The following is a 22,810-nucleotide window of genomic DNA, read 5'->3' on the forward strand; positions in this document are numbered from 1 at the left end:
CAGAGTCTTTGAAGTGCCTGCCGACAATTCTCAGGTGTCTTCAGATGTCCCAGGGACCTGCAGAATTCCTTGTCCTATCTTACCTCCTTTCTTGACAACTTTAGTCCCGAGCTGAGTTCTACACCGAGAACTGAGTTCTCTGAAGACAACAGTGCCTCTGCTAGCAACCAGGTGGGAGGCTGGGGGAGTCAGGTCCGATTTGACCCTTACATCAGGTGTGTTCAAAAAATATAAAGATGGGGCCAGGGAGTTTAGCTCAGAGGCATAAGTGCCTGCTTGGCAAACTCGAGGTTGTGAGTTCAATCCCTGACACACACACACACACAAAAAAAAAGATTTAAATAAAATTTTATAGCATCGTATGACATATTGCCATGAATCCTTTTCAGAACTCTCCTTTGAATGCCACATGTATCCCATCATTCCTGATGCTAGTTGAAGCAGTTCTGGAAGTCCTTTTTCATGAGTGTCTTCAGATACACTTTCATGACTGCCTCGTATCAATTCAAAATATTTCCCTTTTATGGTCATGAGCCAGAAGTTGCACAGTGCCAGCCTCAATGGACGGGGACACCCTGTCAGGTTTGCGTGAGCCTCCTTTCCATTGAATGGCACTCAGCAGTGGCATTGAGCGTAGTTTTAATCACATCTCATAAAAACACTTATGAGAGAGGACTTCCAGAACTGCTTCAGGATGTGGCAAGAGTAATGGGACAAGTGTGTACAAAGTGAGGGGAAGATTCCCAGAGGAATGAGTGGCAGTGTGTCTTCTGTAATGAATGGTTTTTAAAACATTCACTGTATATTTTATCACCTCATGTAATTCATGGAATGATTTTTTTTTGGAAAGAGAAGCAGCTGGAGGCGTGGGTGACAGGGAAGAGATGAGGTGGGAAATGATTATAACAGAAACAATATAGAAACAGGGAGAGACAGAAAGGAGCGAGCTACTTTGTGCTGTTCATGTCTGTGTGAGGGTGTTTATGTCCTCAGCTGTGTGATGTCCGAGAGCCACAATGTGTATTTACCCATTCATCTTCACAACACCCATGTTACCAGTAGGTTATGGTGTCCACGCCAGGTGATGAGTGCATGCTAATGACAGGGTCTGGGCCCTGTTTATCATCTTCCCAGAGTCTAACGTGTAAAAAGTAATGCCTAGCTCACGGCAGACACTGAATAATAATATGTGGAGCACAACTGAGTCTCTAGTGTGAGTAATTAAGAGCTGACTGAAGAACTAAAAAAAATAAAATATGCAATAGTATGCAAAACTGTGCAAATGAAAAAAGCATGCAGAACTGTCTGCGTGCTGTGAGTGCCTGAAGGTGACTTTGCCCAGAAAGGTAGGGGACAGGTAGCTTCATCCCTGAGTGCGGTTTGAGATTCCCTCAAGGGGGTGAAGATGAAAGAGCTGCCTAAGTGGTTTTAAAAGAATCTTCTCCTCTAATATGCTTTTCTTTCTCGCTACTTCCTGCAGGTATAATATAAGCTACTTCCATCATGGGAGAAATAGAACAGAAGCCCACACCAGGGTCTCGCCTGGGGGCCCCAGAGAATTCAGGTATCAGCACCTTGGAGCGTGGACAGAAACCACCGCCAACCCCTTCAGGAAAACTCGTGTCCATCAAAATCCAGATGCTGGATGACACCCAGGAAGCATTTGAAGTCCCGGTAAGTTGTGGCCTTCACATGGGAAGGTCTAGCTCGATCCTGTGTCCGTGCCACCATAGGTGGTCAAAAGATGTGTGTGTGTGGCTGTTCGCTCCCTCCCCATGCTCAGCATTTACTGCCTGCCCATTTTGGTTCAGAACCCCTCGAGATTTTAGATTTATACGTGAAACACAGAGTCATTGTCAGTGGCCTTAGGCTTTGAGGTTTATTATGACTTTCCATGTGCAAATATATGTCATTTGGGTGTGAATGTATATACATGTATATGTAGTAATTCATATCTAAGTTATATTCTGTTGTATGTATTGTATAGTGTATATCAAATATGTGATATAAACCATGTGCAAGGATGTACACAGTACATAGAATAAAAGACACAAGCCATTGATCCCCATAGAACCCCCCACCTCATTTTGAATGCACTTACCTATCATTCTGCCACTTTCTGAAGCGGTTCTGCAAGCCCTCTTTTGTGAGTGTCTTTAATTGCACTGGTATAACTGCCTCATATTGATTCAAAATGTTTACCTTTCGTGGTTATTTTGACTACAGCCAAGAGCTAGAAATTGCAGACTGCCGTGTGTTTATGTTGCATTGGATTGCGGAGAAGAGTGGTCTTCTGGGTGGGTTCTAGTTAAGTTTGCTAATATCCAGGCAATTTTTCTCTGACACTGTGGTGCATGTTTCTCCGCTTAACTTGAGTCTAGGTGAATGGCAAGAAAAATCCCAAATAAAACTTCAAAGAGCAGTGTGTGTGTTTTCATGCCAGGAAATCAGAGGGACCATGTCCATGGCCTCAGAGGACTGATTCAAGCCACCAGTCTGGTGGCACTAGAACAAAGAATAATACAGGCGAAGCCTGAGGTCCTTACCAGGAGGCCTGCCATCCCACCGGTCAGGGAAGGAACTATGTGGAGGCCAGAAGCTGAGCAGAGAAGGGGCTGTGGCCTCTTCCCAACCTCCTATGTGGCCTCCTAGGGAGTGAGGTGAGGACCTGTCACCTGTGACTTACCTGAGCCCAGCGTGCCTTGTCCTGAGTGAACTTTCTTCCGGGGCCACCATCTTTGACCTTGGCTAGGTCCACAGAACCCTCATCACATCTTGGATTGGATCTTTTGTGTTCTGTCTTGGTACCAAATACTGAGTGGAACAAACCTTATTTGCAGAGGAAGAAAATAATTGGAATTCCCAGCAGCCAACTTGCGAGCAGGCTTTGGGAACACACCTGTTTTTAAAGTGAAGACAATCTGTCCATTATTCCTCTTGGCTAGAGTGGCTGAAATTTAATAGTTGGCATTAACAGTGGTAACCCATTATTTAATCATTTATGGGATATGATTCTACAAATTATATTTATTTCAAAGAACATTGCTCAGAGAGTGTGAATTAAGTGTCTCAGGGAAAGATAAAGCCCAGAACAGCCATGTGTAAAACTGCCACTTTACGGTGCCCAGAAAACAACTTCTTTGCCTTTCTGATTTTCTTTGCTGTGGGATTCATATCTTTAAGGGAATGGGGAGGCCTAGTTTGTCAGGTAACAGAGCCATTGCTAATTTCTGGAGCTGTGAAGTCCGTTGAGGAAAGCACCTGCAGGACCCTGAGAATGAGCCCTCCTGGAACAAGTGGGCTGTTCGGGACTGTTCCCGTCTCCCCCAGCCTTTCCTCATCCTTGCCGGACTGGTTGGGTGAGATCTCAGTTTCAGGGTTTCCCCTTTGGTCCTGGTAAGGACCTCAGGCTTCGCCTGTAGCAAGGCCTGCTGTTTCATGGTACTGCTCTACAGGGTCTGGACTGAGCTCTCAAATGCTGCCGTGGGTGCTCGCGTGGGATCATTCCACTGCATGTAGCTACACATCCTCCAATTTCTGAAATCAAAGCATGTCGAGATGCTGTTCTTACCTGTGTTTAGCAGGGAACTGTTTGTTGGATAGGAGCTCTCTGCCTAAGAAGTATAAAACTGTTTCCAGCTTTTAAAATTATTTTTTGGATGTTTAAATCCTCTGTCTACAAGGAACCTTTCTCAATCCCCCTGATAAACTCCTGTGTACCCATAAAGACCCAGTCAGTTTTACCCAGATGCCTGCTCTCTTGGGCAGTGGTCAGACTTTTTCTTTTCTTTTTGCGGACCTTTTTACTCATGAACCTGTTGGGATAGGGCTGGACTGGCTGGGCTCAAACCCCAGCTTCTTCTGCCAATAGTTAGAAACTGACTTAACTTCCTGGTCTGCTTCCTCCTCCGTAAAGCTGATGATAAAGCTGATCATCATGGGGATGATATAGGACCTCCAAATAATCCAAATAATACAAGGGAAGTATTATAACTTTTAACCTGCTAGAGCCCTGATATGCCAAGTTCGTATTCTCTAAAACCGAACAATGAGTTCTAGGAACAATGGAAGTTAAGAGTAAGAGTTTGATATATTTGAGGGAAAGAGAAGCCGTATGTATTGTGAAGAAGAAATCTGTCTGAGAGACAGGAAGGGGTCCTGTGTGGGTTGCTGGGGACCCTGCTTTTTAAAATTTTTTTTTAAAAAGAGAATAAAACCAAACAAAATAAAAAAGAATAAAGCCAAACAATAAATGTGATACAGGACTTCAAAACAAGATAATAGGAAGTCAGCAACGGCTACCATAATATATCTTGTTATCTTCAAAATAGCTGCCCATACCATTAGACATAATAAAATCAGACAAAATAAAACAGAGTAAGGCCAAACAAAACAATGAAAATGATATAGGACTTCAGAATAAGATAATAGGAAATTAACAGTGGCCACCGTGATGCCTCTTGTTATCTTTAAAATAGCTGTCCAGACCATCAGACACAGGCATGTAAAATGAACCAAACAATACAAGAACCAAGTTACCTCTTTACTTCACTTATCTTTTCAGAAATTTCATGTGTGTGAGCTCTAATTTCTACTGTCTGTGTCTCCTGAGCTTGTGGTGTGGGTGGAGGTCTGAGGTTATATTTTGCTCCTTCAGCTTGACATTTTCCTGTGTTCTTTGGAATCAGCCCATTGCTGCATCCCGAGTGTTTTCTGCATTGCCAGTCCCTTGGGGTAAAGGATTGGACTAAGCACCTGGGTTCCTCTCATCCTGGAGACTCTGATTTTTAAGGGAATTTTATAGAGAAGGACCAGGAAGTGAGGCAGGTCTAAGGTGGGACAAAATTATAATCAACCAATAAGGTTACAAATATAATTGCATGGGTAACATCCAGCCAATGGGAAATCAGAGAGTAGGTATAGGTAGAACAACACAATGGTCAATCAATAAGGTTACAAATAAAATTGCTTAGGTAATACCTTGATTAAATGGGACTCAAATAGGAAAGCAGGCGTGTATGGAAGGCAAGTGTGGGTGGAAAGAGCAGGACCTTTTCTGGAGGGGTGGGTCAGTGACACCCCCCTTCCGTGATTGATGCCTATTTAGAGTATTAGTCACTGCTGTTCTTCCCCAGGAGGACCTGTATAGGCCTGGTCATTTCCTCTGTCCAGAGGCCTGACCTTCAGCGAATCCCTGCGGTCATAGTTGTTTTTTGCACTGACTCTTCCGAAGGCCTACCCCTATCTGACTACATATAGTATTTCTAAACAACTAAGCTGTCTGTGATAAAATGGGGATAATAATAAGCCCTACTTCATACTACCTGAGGATAAAAAGGTGAATCAAAGAAGTATCCAGAGCAGTTTTTGGCGCATGCTAGGAGTATAATGCACATGATTAGTGGCACCCATGATCTGCTGTGGTACTGCTGGCTTCCCCTATACTACTTCGTCTTCTCTGCATCTAGCAAGGCACCTTGCAGAATCGTCCTTGAAAATTTGCTGAGTGAATGTTAGAGTGAATTTATTTCACAAGTAGAGTTTCATGCCATTGTTACTTTTGACATGCTTCCTCCATGCATATTTCATTTTTATTCTAGTTTGGCCAGAATGTTCCTTCTCAGCCCCTGGGCAACAGATGTTTTCCTTAACTGGCTGCAGAAAGCCAGATATCAGCATTTCTGTTGATGGAACTGATTGTAAATTGTTGCCTTGTGTTTAAGAAGAGCCAGTAAGGCTGTCCCACAGCTGGAAGCCATCAGGGCTGACTCAGTCACCCTGCTTGGCTTGGAGGACAGGGACTGCAGGATCACACAGACCTAGCTCCTCAAATTGTATAAAAATCTCGCTCCAAAGCTTTCCTCTGAGACTCCCCCAAGGCCAAGTGGCTGAGGCCCTAAGGGTCCAGCTTGGGAATTCTCCTTGCTCACGGGGCATTTAGAGGTCCCTGAGTTTCCTTTTGGGGTTGTTCTTCAGTGAACCCTGTGGCTTGCTCCCCAGGGATTGAGTTTCCTGAGTCTAAAGGCTGAATACTTTTGGTTTTGCAATCCGAATGCAGGCAAAGTACTCATTGTAAATGCAAATTCCCCAAACAGTTCAGGCCCTCAAAACCAAGCCATGCTCCTCCTCTGTGGTTGTTTCCGTCATCATTTCTAGCCTGGAGAGCAAATTATTCTGAAGACTTTCACCTTTGGGAAAGCCCAGGCAGAGAACACTGCTGTGGTCTCTTCTATTACGTAGTTTCCTCCATGATCACCTTTACTGTTGAACTTGGACAGTCTTTGTAGGTCTTTCCTCTCTGCCGAGGGAGGTTTGAAAATACAGTATTTACAGGGAGTTCTTGCCTGCTCTGAGATCATCTTTATGTGGAAAATGCTGTGCAAAAATCAGCCTTTCCTGTGGCTCGATGAATGCAGCTTTCTCTCTACTGAGGTTATAAAGCCGAGTGACTTTGGCCTTGGAAAGGGTTAATGACACTTCCCCCAAGATCCCTGAGCTGATTTGGTGTGTCCCTTCCTCCTGATCCACTAGCAGAGTGTTCCACTGACATTTGCAGGAGGAGCAGGTGGTTGCTTCTCCAAGTGTTTATTCCCTTCCTTAGCCGAGAAGAGCAGAGGGAACAAGCACAGCCATTTTCTGCCTCTATTGAGCATTGTTGACAGTGGCCGGGAAGCTGCTCCCCAGGGACAGGGTGATGGGGCACCGGTATCTGTTGAATGGTCAGCAGCAGAGGTAATGACAGGCAGGTGGACAGGGCCAGGGCCCCTAGTGAGGTTTTTTCTTGTGTTTCTGTCCTGTTCTTGTTCTCTACGGAAGTTTTTGTGGCTCTCCAGGCTGATACAGCCGGCACCATTTGTCTGTGGGTAAAGCATGGGTTCCTTAGTTCTGGGTATGGAGAATCGGACCATGCCCACTGCTGCTGCCCTCAGTCTCAGTTCTGGGTGTCTCGGCCTCTGCATCTCCTGCTGGAAGATTCTTTTTTTTTGGTACCGGGGTCGAACTCTTGCTGGAAGATTCTTGTTGAGTGCTTGCATGTTGGTTTTGGCCTCTGGCAGGATGAGTAAGAGCCCTTTGGGGGCATGGCCTGTTTTCTTCTTGTTCATCCTCACAGCCTTCCTCAGAATGAGGTCGGTGACCCAGCTGCACTGCTGTCACAAGACCCTTGACACGTGGTTGGTGCGGTCCCAAAGGATCGATCCACAGGAAATGCTTCCAGCCCCTTACTCGGGTGGCAGGGAGTTGAGGTCAGGCTGGCACAAGATCCATCTTCCCCACAGCAAGCCACCCCACTGTGACAGCCCTTAGAGTCTTCTCTGTTGCCTCCCAGCTCAGGATCAAGTGGTTGTTCCCTCTCCAGGGTCCCCGCTTCCCCAGCTGCATGCTGTTCTGGTTTGTTTCTTGCTGAGCTCCACCCAGCCCTCAGACTAATGCAGGATCCAAGGCCCACCCAGCCCCTGCCTCTCTTTCCTCTAATTAGGCTTTGCAACCATCTCGGCCTGCAGCCTGCTTCTCACTAACAAGTTCCTTCCTGTCTCTGCCGCCTGGACTCAGTTTGCTTAGCAGCAGAATGAGGAATCTCACCCAAGCTGTCCCCTCCCTTTCTTTTTTGGAAATTGAGACCCAGTGTCAGCATCCTTGTTGATGAATGAAGTTTTTGTGACTGCGTTCGGGAATTCCTCAGATGGCCAGTGACGCCTGGAGAAAAGCATTTCTTAGCTGTAACACAAAAACAAAGTGGTCCCTGGGAACCTACCAAGTGCTGGAGAAAACTTATGCCACGGTTAACATGTGACAGGCTGTTCCTATGGTGTCTGGAGGCCTTGTGTGTGGCTTGGCATGGTGACTGTCACTTGCTCAGAGCTCTGGAAGCTAGACAGGTGAGCTCTGTGATCCTTGACGGTGGGAGAAAGAAAGTAGATATTTTCTCAGCCACATTCGTTCTTTTCTTTCTCTTTTTGGAGACAGGGTTTTGCTGTGTAGTTCAGGTTGGCCTCAAACTCACTTTGTAGTCCAGGCTTGCCTCGAACTCATGACGAACCTTCTGCCTCAGTCTCCTAAGTTGTAGGATGGTAAAGCCGCCGCACCATTCTGAGCAGCAACACAGTATTAGTAGAACATCCAACAAGTCCATTGAAATCAGAGCAAATCTCTTTTTTTTGAAAGAAAAACAATGACTTTGTATGTCACAAAAAAGACCACCTAGGTTTTTTGCTGTTGGCAAAATTGCCTGTGCTATCTGCAAGACTTAATTAGGAGTGTTACAAAGTCAAGTTTCAGTGATTAACCTGGGACTTCATTTTATTACCTTCCAAATGAAACAGGCCTTTCATTGCTTTAATTCTCATGGAAACCTGGGCGGGAGGCTGGTGGGAAGCTTGTGCCGCCTGAGAAGGGCTTCAGTGGTGATGGATTTTAGAGTTATCTTCTGAACCTGACCTGAGAGAGACAGAACGGAAGTTGGGGAGTTGGTCTTTTTAGAAGTCCTGTGTCTCTTCTCTGTCACCCTCCTGTTTATGACAGGAAGAGTAGAGACTGAAGGCTTTGAGTATGGCCTGTGCTCACTCATGGCCTCTGTTCTCTGTGAAGGCACTTGGTTTCCTCTTTCTTTTTGTTTTGGTTTGGATTTTTCTTGAATTTTGCTTTCAGGTTTCTCTCTCAGTTACTTGGGGATTGGGCTCTCTTTGTTAAGCCCCTATAGGTCTACTTTTCTCTTCACCCCTCCAAAAGAGGTGAAATCCACGTGTTACTAAAGGCCTTGGCGGGGGTCATGAGTCAACTCTCCCATTGCGGGGACAAAGTACAATTTAATTGGGGAGGTGCTTAGTGTTGACTCATGGTTTCAGGGGTCCAGCCCATGGCCAGCTGCCTGTAAGGCAAAAACATCATGATAGAAAGAAGTAGCAGAGCAGAGCTGCTTACTTCACTGATTGTGGGAATCAGAGCATAGGGAAGAGCCAGAGAGGCAGGGGCCCAGAAGCAAGTGTAGTCCCCAAGGTGACTCTCTCCCTTGACACTCCAGAAATGTATATTGCTAGTCTCCCAAGCCAATCAAGTGGACCAGCAGGATTAACCATCACTGGGAAGGATCTCCTCTTTCCATGAAATTCTCTGGTGGCTTCCTAGAACGGCAAATGCAGCAGGAGGCTGTCCCTCCAGCTGCTCCAGGGACAGTGATGATAGGAGTGTTGACATGGACTTGTAGGCAGGGGAGGAGAAGGGAGAGATTTAACTGGCCATTTAAAACCAGAAGGGAGCCTGTGTGTCCATAATATACCCGGCTCTTCAGCAGCTGTGCTGTGAGCCAGAATGAGGGAGGCAGTTTCACATGTTTTAAAAAAATAAGCTAACATTTCTTTCTCCTTATCAGTGTTGCTTTTGGCTCCTCTTGTAAGCCAAATTTCTGAACTACTATTGACATCTACTTTGCTTTGCATGGTCATTTCTGTGTTTCATTTAACTTTGAATGATAAACAGTGCTTGTCTGGGTCTAGCCTCTTGAGGTTAAATTGAAAAGCTATTTAAAAGTAGAAAAAAAATTTTTTTTTCATAAATCGTTCCAGCTAAATACTGCAAGCCTGTCTTTCTAGCTCTTCAGAAGCAAAGAATTGACTTGAAATGTTGGCCCAAAATGCTTATGTGCGTCCCTTCCAGCTGGAGTTACAGCTCTCATGATCAAAGTGAGTTCCATAGTTCTGAAATGAATGTGGTAATTCTTAAACAGCTGTTTGCTATTTTCTCCCTGAAAAAAGAAAGAATCACTCAGTACAGCCTAATAAATAAGAAGAATAAACTCTAATTGTAAATGTCGGTATCTGACATTAAAATGGGCCAGATTCTGAGAAAGTGTAGGGAGTTTGAAAAGTTGGTTTTTTTCTCCTCCTCTTCATATGGAAATAATAAATTTTCTTAATCAAATATAAGAAACAGAATGGTTAGGTGGTTAGCAGGATGGGGAGGCACAGACCTATAATCCCAGTACTCTAGGAGGCTGAGGCAGGAATATCTGAAGTTTAGAACCAGCCAGGGTCACTTAGTGAGACCTTGTCTCTAACAAAAGGTGCCTGGGCGTGTAGCTCAGTTTGATGACCCTGGATTTCAATCTCTAGTTACTCCTCCACCTCCCAAAAAAAGTGGTTAAAGGGGAAATGCTGGCTCCTGCATTCTGGCTCCATGGGCAGCCGCTCTCATCTGCATAGGGAGAGAAAATCTACCTCAGGGGTGAATGAAAAATCACCCATGGGAAAATCCCCTTGCGAGTACACATCCTGGTTCTCTGGGATGTTTGTCTTTGTATTACCTCTGGTTCTAAGCGATAGTTTCATTTTTGTTCTTTAGCAGAGTGGAGACACTGCTTTCATGGCAGGGCTGTTGGGAGGGTGGGAGGGTTGGATGCAAGAAATGATAGGCAAATGGGTTTTTGCAGAAACAGCCGTGTTCCTGGGTTGGGCAGAGGCATCCTCGCTCTTCTCCCGCCTCTCACGAGATCTGTGCAGCCTCACGTCTGACCTCAGCTTGCTTTGGAGCCTGAGTCATTGCCTAACCCAGGCATCCACTCTGTGGGCTTTTCCAGCATCGCAGTGAATGAAGGTCCCCAGGACAGTCGGGGTGACACCTCTGCTTCTGCCCTAGGCAGTTCTGCTCTTTTGTGAACTGACCTGTAGTTTCTCTGAGCTTCAGTTTGATCAGCTTTAAGACTTGTGTGCTTTTTGCTGTTTAAGTGAATTTCGGCTTTGCTTCCTGCTCTCCTCTATTTCCTGAGCTCCAAGACTCCCCCATTCTCCAAATCCTAAAGCTCCTAGGAGAACTCAGCCTCCCCCTTGCATAGGCTGGATGAATGTGGCCAAGGGGGACTTCGGATTTCAAGACCACCGGGTCTTTGCAGCACCATTTCTGTGGGGACATCAGGAGGAGATGCTCCTATGTTTGAAGGCAAATATGAAAACATTGCATGTGCAGATTAGATGGATTTAAAATGAGTCAGCTTTTTTAAAATTAAATTTTCATTTTTATTGGTACATGCTTGCAGCGCATAATGATTATATTCCTTGCTCTATCTCTTGACTACCTCCCTTTTGCAAAAGGTCTATCTCCATGTTTCCTATTCTCTATCTTTTATTTTGCTCTTTATTTATATTTTGGATTTCCCATACAGGAGAACCCATGCGATATTGAAGCTTGTGTGTCTGATTTCACTTAATATTATGATCTCAAGGTGTATCCATTTGCCTACAGATGACTCAAGTGTATCTATCTTCATTATGGTACAGTAGTATTCTGTTGTGTATAAATATTACATTTTCTCAATCTTTTCATCTGCTCAGGGATACACAGTCTGCTTCCAAGATTTCCTCTGTATGAGTTGTGCTGTTACAAACATGGGTGTGCATGGATCACTGCAATACGGTTTTTAAATCTTTCGGAAAGACACCCAGAAGGGGAGTAGCTGGGTCATCATTCACTCCAATTGCGTGTTTTATCTTTTCCTGGTTCTGTATCTTCCATTACTTGGAACATCTGAGTCGGGCGTAATGATTTTTAGTCATAAGGAGATTACAGCCTAGGTGGCTCAGTGCTGGCGCCAAGCACCAGGAAATGAGCTGGTACAACCTTTCCATGGCAAATGCCTTAGAAGCAGGGTGTTTTCCTTCAGTTGTGATAGGAGCACTGCCAGTAAAAAATATTGTATCTTTGCCTCCCTCTTTCTATCAAGCCTTTCTCCCTCCCTCCCTTGCAGTAAGCTACCTAGTAAGACTTTTTTTTTTCTTCCAAATTTTGAGACAAGTCTTTCTCGGTTGACTAGTCTGGCCTCAAACTTCTGATCATCTTGTCCTGGTCTCCAGAGTAGCTGGGATGACAGGCCCTGACTCGTGTTTAATTACCTGGGAGAAGCTCTCGCTGTGGAATTGAACCTCACCGACTCTTGGCAGTTGTGTAAATGGTGCACATGGGGTTGTGTATCCTGCGTGAAAAGAACTGGAGGGTGCTTGCTCAGTTTCATTGGGCCTCACATTTACTCTCTGCATTCGGGTTTCCTCAGAGCCTCAGGAGCCGCGCTATGCAGGTGGCTGCAGATCGTTGGAGACTGAGCACGGAAGCAGGCAGACACAGCATCTCCAGAAGGGTCTCTGGTCACAGGCACTGGAAGGCCTGGGCCCCTGCATAAGGTGCTTGCTGGTTAGTTTTGATGTCATTCACTTGTGACCTGAGCCGCACATCTTGTGTGGCTGTTGTGCCGTCTCCCATCAGCATGTATTTGTCAGCATGCGGAGCGCAGGCGTATGGTCACTGTCGATCTGGACTTAGAGCGGAATGATGGAAGCGTTGACAAGCAAGATCAGAGAGTGTTTGGGGAGTTGCTAGGGAGCTCCAAGACTCTCTTCTTCCATGACCTGAGGCCGGATCAGTGTCCTAGGGCCTCGTGACAAAGTCCTGTCAAATGTGTGGCTTCAGTCATAGCAATAGCATGCCTCACAGTCTGGCCAGTCTGGGCCGGCACCCCTCAGCCCCTCTCTTGCCTGCCACCTGGCCTTGCCAGTGCCTGCCGTCCACTGACCCCAGCCAGGAGTCCAAAGACAAAGGAGCCAGGTGAGCGGACTATAGAGGTCACCCCATAGGGGGCCAGTTTAATAGTAGCCAGGACCCCCTCGCTCTCTGGGAGTGACCAAGGCTCTGCCTCCAAGAGAGAATTCAAGCCACAAGCCTGGTCTCCTTCCCACTCATGGCCCTCGGCCTCTGCCCCTAATCTGCCATCCCTCTCTCCCCACTGTCCCCCTGGCACCCACTGACCCCTCCATCTTCAGTCCTATGCCTTATGGGGTGTTGCTTTGAGTGGCCGCACCAACAGAATAGCGTTTACCCATGTGTAAGGCCTCTGACTGGTGGATGGCTCCTAGGTCAATTTGTGAGCGGCTTGTGGTAGAATTCCAAGTGATGAACAGAGAAGAGATGAGCAGTTTCTGTAGGAATTGCAGCATATACTGGATAAAAGAGTTGAAACAACATGACTTTTTTTTTTTTTTTTTTTTTACTTTTTGAGACATGATCTTGCTGTGTAGTGCAGGCTGGCCTTGAACTCATAGCGCCCCTCCTGCCTCGGCCTCCTAAGTGCTGGAATCACAGGCGTGCACCACCATGCCTGGCCTAACTTAAAATAGTACCGTGAACCATCTTTTCCTCCTTTTGGCTGACTCAGTTCTCATAAGAACTGCAGTGACAAGTTTTATTAGATGGGATAAGAGGGATCTTTGCTTTTGTAACACAGCCTGAGAATTGCTCTTTTCCTTTTATTAACTTAGTTTCAGTCAACTTTTAACAGCTTCCTGTGGCCAGGTTGTTTCACAGCCTACACTGTAGTCTTTGCTTGACCCCATGATGAGGCTGCCTAGTTTCGTGCCATTTCTCCAATCAGGCTCTTGAGATTCATTAAACTCTTACTCTTACCCATTATCACTTCTAACAGGCAGAGTTTGCCAGCTGTAAACTTGCTGAGCCCCTCATGAAGATCATAGTCCTCGTCTTTCTCCCCTTCCTTTCCAGTTTAAAGGCAGTTTCCCTCGGAGGACTTTTCTATTAGTACCCTCCACACCACTTCTGTCTGGAAGCCCTTGAAAAGCACATGGCAGTCTCAGAAAATAAAGTTCTAATTTTCTCCAGAAAACTGGTTCAACAGAAACCAAGACGCTGCCAGCAGTCTTTCGGCATCCTGCCAACCCGGGTTGTTTGGAGAGGTTTGCTGTGTGGGTGAGTCTTACAGCTTCCAAACTCATTTTTGCCTCTTGTCTGGCTCTAAAAATGCTGGCCCCAGGGCCGGAGAGCTGGTTTTGTTTGGGACTTTGGTTGGTGGTGCACAGGGTACTGGATGAAAACAAGTGCTTTTTTCTCTGTGTCCTTTACCCACTTTCTGCAGCAGCATGGAGGTATTGCTGGGGGTATAGCCCAGTTTTTCCTGGGCTGATTCCTCAGAGGGTTACCTTGGCACTTGCTGAATTGTGCATTAGTTTATTGAGGCCACTGTAACAAAGTGTCACAAACCAGCTAGCTTAAAGAAGAAGGTAATGACATCACATTCTGCAGACTGCAGACTGAAGTAGGGGGGTCAACGGGGTGGAGTTGGTGCCTTCTTCCATGTTTTTTGCTCAGTTTTGGGGCTTTTGCCAGTACTCACTGACATCTTTTTAAAAAGTTTTTATTTTATTTTTTGGTGTTTGTCTTGATTACTTTTTTCTTGTTGAGATAAAACCTAACGCCCAAAGTGAAGCAAGGAAAGATTTATTTAGTTTGCAGTCTTTGGAGGTTTCAGTCCACACTCAGCTACCTCCAAGGCAGGGTGGCATGGCTGAGGAGCAGCCATTCATGGCAGCTGCAAGAGCAAATGGGCAAAAGGGAAAAGCACAGTTCCTTCCCTCTCTTATATCATATGCCAGTTACCCACCCCTGGGCGGGTACAGCACTCACACCACCAATCCCAGCACTAGACAACAAGCCAATCACAAACACTAGATTCAGCCTACATTATTGCATGAGGCGTGGGGGGCCATCTAGACACAAACCGTAACAGTGTTACTGGGATTAATCCCAGGGCCTTCCTCCTGAGCTATGGACCAGTCCTTTCTGTGTGTTCATTTTTATTTTGACAGAGGGTCTTGCTACATTGCTTAGTCTAGGCTTGAACTTGCAATCTTCCTGCCTCAGCCTTCTAGAGTTCTGGGGTTATAGGTGTGTACCACCGTGCTCAGCTAACATCACCCTAATCTCTGCCTTTACCCTCACAAAATTTGCTTGCTGTTTCTGTTCCCATTGTTTTCATTTCAGTAAAAATATGGACATAGTAGGGGGGCCTGTTCTAATGACTTAATCTTTATTTGATCATTTCTATGGTCTTTTTTGTTGTTCATTTCTTTAGTGACAGGGTCTCACTATGTAGCCCAAGCTGACCTCAAACTCATAATAATAAGCCACAACCTCCAGAGAGCTGGGATCACAGGCATATAGCACTATGCCCAACTCCAGCCTTTTTTCAAAATAAAGTCACACTTGGGGTGGGCAGCTAGATACAGTACAACCCATATATGTAACAACCTCTGTTTTTTTTTTTGTTTGTTTGTTTTGTTTTGTTTTGTTCTATGTAGCAGCATGTGGAACATGTTTGGGCCATTTGAAGCTGTGTCTTCTAACTGTGTAATTCAGTCGCATGACTCTCTGGTATTTATCCCTTTGTAGCACAGTGGAGATGACTAAAACCTTAAAACCTTTAGAGACTAAAACCTTAAATCACGTGTGTGCATAGCTGAACTGAAGGACAGATACGGATGGCTGCACAGGATAAAAGATCTCAGTCATATTAATCAAGGACCTGCATAAGCAAGTTGCCCTTGAGTTGCTTTCCTTCTCCTCCATTTTCCAGGGAACCAGGAGCAGGAGAGTGCCGGTTGGCAAATTCTTGTGCAGAACCTCCCCACTAATGGTGTTGAGTTGTGAATATTGTCTCAGATGCTGGTAAACAGTTACTCCAATAATGTGTCAGTCCATGTGGAAGGAGTAAGTTTTCACTAGTGCCCCAGCTTTCCCTCAGTCTCGAGGACATTATATCAGGGAAGATCGCTGTTCATTTAAGAACTGCAAATCAAGGCCATAATGGGCTTTCACTTCAAACTTGTTAGGATGGCTACTATTAAAAACACAAAACAAACCCAGGCTTGAGGGTGCATGCTTGTAATCCTGGTACTGTGGTGGGCTGAGGCAAGGGATTGTAAATTCAACCTCAGCATGGGCAATTTAGTGAGACTGTATCTGTCTCAAAATAAAAGAAAGGCTGAGGATGTGGCTCATTCATTGCTAAAGGCCCCAGATTTAACTCGGCACAGAACCAGCCTAACAAGGACTGGCAAGGATTTGGAGAAACTGGTGGCCTCGGTGTAAATGGACCCAGTGTCCCATGTTAGGGAAATGCCCTACAGACCTGAAGTAAAATCAGGAGACATTTGCACACTTCTGTTCATAGCCACCCTGTTTATAAAAGCCAGGAATCAGTGTGTAATGAACGGGTGCATAGTTTCCATTTTCCACAGTGAAGTTCGGGAGTTGTGTTTTACAACAATGTGAATATATTGAATTTGTTGAATATACTTAGCACTACTTAAAACAGTTAGTGTGGTACATTTATATTATTTCAAAATCACACAAAAGAAATAATGCACATGGAGCAATATGATCTGGAAAGTGGTTCATGTGGCTCTAGCTGGTTTGTTTAAACTGTAAACTTCACTAGCAGTCACCACAGCATTGGCTTTTTGCCTCCTCTTTATGTACTGTTATTGTTTTATAGATCTTGCCTTTCAGAGAGATGTTAAATTCCTTTGAGGCTGGGGCTGGGTTCTTTGCGAGTTCCTTGGTGATAATGTGTTCTCTGCACCTACTAGAATCCTAACACATTGAGCCATTCACAGGACTTTCAGTGTGTCACTCTGACCTGAGGGTCAGTTCACCTCTGCTTCTGTTATTTGCTGGTGTTTAGGGTAATGACTAAGAAGACTTAGAAAGCAGATTTTCAGAATGATGCTGAAGCTATGAAAGGTGTCAAATGATGTTTATTTTCTAGCAGTTGCCTTTGCACTGACCAGTTGACTAATACAATTTCTAGAACCTCAAAAGCCTAGATTTTTAAAATAATTTACATAAAACTTGTCTTCCAGCAAGCAATCTAAGTAGTATTTGTGTGGTACACTTGGCATGTGGATCCAACAATTAAGTGTTGTTTTTGAGTCACACATGACATTCCAAGCAGAGAGCTGCCAAAACATACCATTTGGACTTTGCTCTAATTAATTCCTTGCGAGTGATAAATTTTCTCTTCTTTACCCTTCAGCCTACATTTTCCCCTTCTTTGCAGATATTCATCTGACAGGGAAGATGAAACAGGTCAAGCATGGTATTGGTACTGCTGTTCGTAACATTTGAAGATCTGCAGGCAGAAATTTAAATGTTGTTGCAAAATATGTAACATTTAGGTGAATTTCACCGTTATGAATTCCTCTCTATTTAAATTTTATTCCCAACCCAAGGCCTCTGAACAACAGTGTAAAACCTTGCTAACAGTTACAGGAGCAATAGGACATATAGCATTGTCTCAGAGCCTTGCTTAAAGGGGATAAGGGACCCATCACAGCATGTGATAAAAATTAGACAGGAGACGTGGGCAGCAATGGTGCAAAACCATAGGGCTTATCTAAGTCGCTAGCCTCATTTATCTCTGTGTTGCCTGTGGTCAGTTACGGTCATGTACGCATAAAGCTAGACTTAGGTATCCCATTGTAGCATGTTAGTGTTCTAAGAATTACTCAGAAAGCAAATATGGTTTAAAATTCAAGCTGTGATAGTAAAATGACATTTTCTAGCAGGTAGCATGGCAGCCACATGCCCAGAAGCTGTGGGAGTTATTGGCCTTTCCCCCTTATTTTAGAGAACCAGGCAACCCTTATTCCCACCCTATCCCAGAAAGAGGGATTTGGGTATTGTCAGAAAAAGCATCATAGTGTATGAGGCTGTCATATCAGCTCATTTTAATATTGGCTTGTTAACATTGTGACTTTGCGCTTAAGAGGGTTTGGCATCTTTGACTAGATTATAGGGTTTAGTGAGAACGAGAAACCTATTTGATCTTTCAAAGAAATTAGTTCTTAGAATTTTTCTGATTCCCTTAGTACTTATCCCGAATGCAGTCTGTATCCACTGGGAAATTTAGGAAAATGTATACAAGTGTAAAGAAGAAAAAATCCCCATCTCGTAACCAGACAAAAGCATTAATGGTTTAGGTATGAGCCCTAACAATTACTTTATTTTCTATGTGTTCTTGCTTATGAGTCTTCGGGTTGTAAGCAACTGACAACGATTCTGTCCAGTGTCAACAAGAGGCCTTGCCGAGGACTCAGTGGACAGGCTTGCCATGGCCATGAACACTGCAGTCCAGGCAGCCACCCATCTGTCTTTTTTGGTTTTTATTGGTACCAGGAATCAAACTCATGACCTGCCCTCATGTTTGTCTTCCCCAGTGCATTTTATAAAACCAAGACAGATCTGCATACCAGGAGTGCCTGCCTGCCTGGGGAAGCACACTGCTATGTGTGGGTAGAGGGAGCCACAAAGAGCAAGAATCTGGAGGTACAGGAGAGCCGCCCAGAAACTACCACTGGCTTGTCAGTCAGCTGTATGGCTGACAGTGAATGATTAGCAGCTCACCGCAAGGAGCTAGGGGGGCAAGATTAACCCCTGAATGCTGCCTGGGTCAAGCTGCCATTTGGACAGAAGACAGAGAATAAGCCTTAAGCCCTAGGAAGGGATAAAGAGGTGATAGCGGAAAACTGTAGAGTCCTGGGTGAGTTGATTGGCGGCTGGGAGTGGCGGGAAGCAGCAGCACAGCAGATCCTGGGAGTTCCTTATCCTCTTAGCCACTGTTTTGTGAACCACTGCCAGTGTCCTCCTTGGCTTCATAAAGGAACTGGGGTATTTTCGTTCCCGTTCCTCATAGAGAATAAACAGTCTTTAAAAATAGCCCTTTCCCATAAAGTATAGTTGCTTTTCCATAAACATTTATTAAAAAAATAAAAATAGCTCTTTCTCTGTTATTTTACTGAAACAATGATTGGGCAGGGCCAGTTGGTTTTCTGTCATTCGGTGTCCCTTTACCTTCCCTTGCTCGGAACCACAGTTTGGTTTGTGGAAGCTTTTGCATTCACTTACTAAGGTTTAGGCTCTGTAGGGAAAGAATTCTTTGAATCTTCAGATTTCCATGCCGTATGGGTAGACTTCACAATTGGCCCTAATGCTGCTAATTAATAACTCACACAAGGATCATGTACTTACGAATCAAATCCATGCAGAGAATGTGTTGCTTTAAAATTTTAAATTGAGTAGGGGAGCTCAATTTGGGGAGGCTCGGATGGAGAAAGTTGGGCTTTGACGTTCCTCATTGTGAGCAGGGGCCTGTGTGTGGCTGTTGACTGCTTTGGGTCTGATGCCAGGAAAGCAGATGTTTCCAGATGTTCCCAGACACTGGGGAGAGGGAAAAACTCAGGGAAGTAGGGTTTAGGGCTTCACATGAAGCCCTTGGCCAAAGAGCCAGATCCCTGGAGGAGAAAGCCTTGCAGCCAGGGCAGATTTCACTTACCCCTCCTGCTCCAGCCAGCTGGAGCCTTGGGACAGAGGAGTCCGGTGGAATATGAAAATATTTCTTCTTTCATGTATAGTGACCTCCCTGCCCATAGCAGTCTTCTCCTTCTCTGTCCTAGACTAAGGACTTTTAAAGCTTGGTATACATTAACTTATTCTTCTTCTAAAATCATGTAAACCTACATACTTGCGTGTTTGGATTTGTTTTTTCTGTTTTCACTCACAACATGGTATAGACGACTTCCCAGGTCCAAAGATATCAATCTAACTTTTTAAAATTGCTGCATAGCAACTCATAGTTTAGATAAGCCATAATTTATTCACTTCATTTCCTGTTGATGGACATTTGAGATATCTCCAGCTTTTCATGCTGGGGCAAAGAAGTTTGTACATAAATCCCTATGGACTGATCATTTTATTTCTCCGAGATGAGTATATATTTGCCAAAAAATCTCAGATCCTAGTTAACTTTATAGCCAATCTTCAAAGAACATGTATTATGTATAGTATTAGAAATATATAATATAACCACAAACTCTGTTAAAGACAGTAGAGATTGAGAAAGCTGAGAGCAGTTTTATTGATGAGTAGAGAAGCTATAATTATAAATAAAACATTAATAAATTAACCAAGAGGATATTTTTAAGAAGACAACATGACTAAGGCTTATTTCATGAATTCAGGGATGATTATCCATAAGGAAAGCTGTCAAAATAATAAAGGAAAAAATCATTAGATATTTAAAAAGAAAACCATAACTGTTTTGAGCCACAGCTTTTCATATCTGAGTAAAATAAAAACAGATGGAAATTACTTAAATAAGATGAAGACTAATTGCCAAAATCTAGCGGCACATAATTAAGTGGTGAAATACTAAAGCCATTTTCGTTAAAACTAGCCAAATATATAATTTATTGCCCTCATTACTCAATATTATTTTAAAGATTGTAAACTTACCTAAAAAATGGGAAATACAGAGAAGAAAAGTAATTATATATTTTGGAATGTTATTAGTGTATACCTAAAAAATCCAAAATACGATTTAAATAGTTTTGGAAGTAACATATCATTTGGAAAGATGAGTAAATATAACTCATTAGCTTATATATAGTATACAGATAGTATATATTCTGTATGCTTTTACATATGCACATATACATAAATATATTTATTATATATATTTGGAATAATTAAATACGAGAGAAGATTCAAAATTATAACCGAGTGAAAAAAAGTATATGTGCTGCTGAAGTGAGCACATGAAAAAAATTTAGAAGTAGTTAAGTAGAACAGTGCATGTCTAACCAGGTGTGGTGCTGCACTCTGTAATTTTAGCACCTGGGAGGCAGAGGCAGGAGGATTGCCATGAGTTTGGGTCCAGCGTGGGCTACACAGTGAGTTCTAGGCCAGTCTGAACTACAAAGCGAGCCCTATCTCAAAAAAAGAAAGGAAAAGTGCATATTTGATGAGAAGAAAACTATTCGAGGACCCCCTGGTTTTAACACAGACTCTGGGAGAGAAAGGCAATGTCTTGAATTATTAGTTCTCCCCCAAGAAAACTTGGGAACTGGGACTTTTCCTCCCAGACAGTCGCATCTTAGAGTAGGTGCTAAGATGGAGACAGAACCAAGGGTCAGAGGACCTGTGAGGCCTAATATATGGTAAAAGTGTACAGAAGGTGGTGGGAAAGGATGCTTTCCTCCATAAATGATGCCAGCACACTTTGCCATAGGAAGAAAAAGATGCAATTCTTCCACTGCACACCAGATGTGGGAAAGCACTAGCTTTGGTGGTTGAAAGCACTAGCTCTAACAGTAAAAAACAAGTAAAATGTTAGGAAAACATTCAGGAACTATTTATATCACCTTTGGGTTGTATGAGAACCTTTGAGACCACGAGGAAAAAGCTAAGTCACAGACACTCACTCACTTTTCCCTTTGCTCACTGGGTTTGTGTTTCCATCCGAGGGAACCCAGCAGGCTGAAGCTGTTTAGCCTGTCTCTTCACCCGCACCCCAGGCCAGATTTTAGCTAGGACCTGGGAACATGGCCGTGTCAGTGTGTATCTAGAATAATTACTTTGCATCTGTAAAGCAGTCTACTGCGGCCTGCAGGTGTCCAAGTGCTAGAAGTTGTGTCCGCCCTGTCACTGCAAGGTTCCATTAAGTGCTTCAGCTCTGCCTTGGAGTCAGGTGTGTGGGTGGGTATTAGATTTGAGGGGAGACCAGCTGGTGTCTCCCCATTTCCCTCCAGTTACCCAGGCTGCTCTCATCTTCACTCCTCTCCATGCAGTAGACCAGAGCTGCCCTTCAAGGAGAGCCCCCAGGACCTTAGCGACACAATGGCCTTATCAGAACCCCAGGAGTCTGTGTCCAGCCTGCTTTTAAGCCGTTCCCATCCATCAGTCATCTGCTTTCAGCCTGGGTTCTGATTCAAGGAAGATTCAAGGCTTGACCAGTGTCATTTGCTCCAAGAGGCCTTCTGGGACCTTCAGCATCTGGCTGCTCTATGGAGAGAGCTCTGTTGGCGGTTGGTGGGTCAGGGCAGGAGGAGGGGAGGCTGGAGGACCGCAGCACAGGAATGTGCCTGATGATATCTGACCTTTTTTTCTCGGTAATTCTTAGAATAGCAAAAGTGCTTGTACAAAAGCATGTGTGTGTGTACATATACATGCTCATTTTGTGCTTGTATGCAAAACAGGTGAGCCCTGATTGCTGGCACCGTTCCCGCAAAATAACAAGTGGTTGGAATTTTAGGAGGTACACATGAATACTGAAACCCTGACCATGTGGGCATCTGGAGGAAGGTGACTTCAAGGATGGAGGAGACAGAGGTCGAGACACGAATACCCCTCTGAGTCCATCCTCTGATGCCGTCCGTCCGTGTGGCTGGTGTTGTAGGACGGCGGCTCCTTTCTGTATAGGAGGAGAGCAGAGCCCCTGGCGCCCCAGTCTTTGAGCCTGACTGCTGATCCAACTCCCACAGGTGCTGATCCTGTGCCCTCACAGGATAGCAGCACCCGCCGTCCCCCAGTTTTGAAAGGGGCCATTTGCAGTCCTGGGGCTGCATGACCATGCACAAGGTCTCTGTGTGTGCAGGCCTGGCAGTGCACACCCTTGGGGATGTCGTTCCTCTCCCTCCGCCCTCCTCATTGCCAGTGTCTCCCTGCTGTGAGCTGGGCACATGCTTGTGAACTCCCTGGGAAAGGTGGTTCGCACAAACTTTTCCCGCTGCAACGTTTCTTCTTCTGCTTCTCCTGCTTCTTCTTCCTCTTTCTCTTCTTCCCCTCCCCCTCTTTCCCCTTCCTTTCTCCTCTTCCTCCATCTCAGGAATACCTGCTCCTGTGTTTTCTGAGACTTGGCAGAGGCTGACTTCAGCAGCTCAGCTGCTCCTCTCCCTTTTTCTTCTGTCCCAAAGTCCCCCAGCCATGCTGAGGCCTGGGCACCCAGTTAGCAGATGGTGCCCATCCAGCTTGATCAATGTGCATTTCTGGATGGTGATGGGAGGGTGGAGGCAAAGGGGTCCACTGCTGGGAGAGGTCGAAGCACGCCCTGAAGGGTAGGGCTTGGGTGGAAGCCAGCCTGAGCCCAAGCCTGGGAGGAGACAGAATCCTCAGAGCCTGGGGTCTGGAATGTTTCATTGCCATG

The 22,810-nt window shown here is 44.8% G+C and overlaps 1 protein-coding gene across 3 annotated transcripts in view; it reads left to right on the plus strand.

The window, feature by feature from the left end:
* The window catches only part of Farp1 (FERM, ARH/RhoGEF and pleckstrin domain protein 1), a 251,129-nt gene that overhangs the window by 55,818 nt on the left and 172,501 nt on the right, over positions 1–22,810 (plus strand). For all 3 annotated transcript variants that reach the window (XM_063246956.1, XM_063246958.1, XM_063246957.1), the window contains exon 2: positions 1,481–1,674. In XM_063246956.1, the coding sequence (XP_063103026.1) occupies positions 1,504–1,674 (171 nt within the window). In that variant the 5' untranslated portion in view covers positions 1,481–1,503. The remainder of the gene's footprint in view (positions 1–1,480; positions 1,675–22,810) is intronic.

The sequence above is a fragment of the Cavia porcellus genome, unplaced genomic scaffold (genome assembly GCF_034190915.1).
Source record: "Cavia porcellus strain 051 isolate PalLab524CR breed Dunkin Hartley unplaced genomic scaffold, mCavPor4.1 scaffold_4, whole genome shotgun sequence".
Taxonomy (NCBI): domain Eukaryota; kingdom Metazoa; phylum Chordata; class Mammalia; order Rodentia; family Caviidae; genus Cavia; species Cavia porcellus.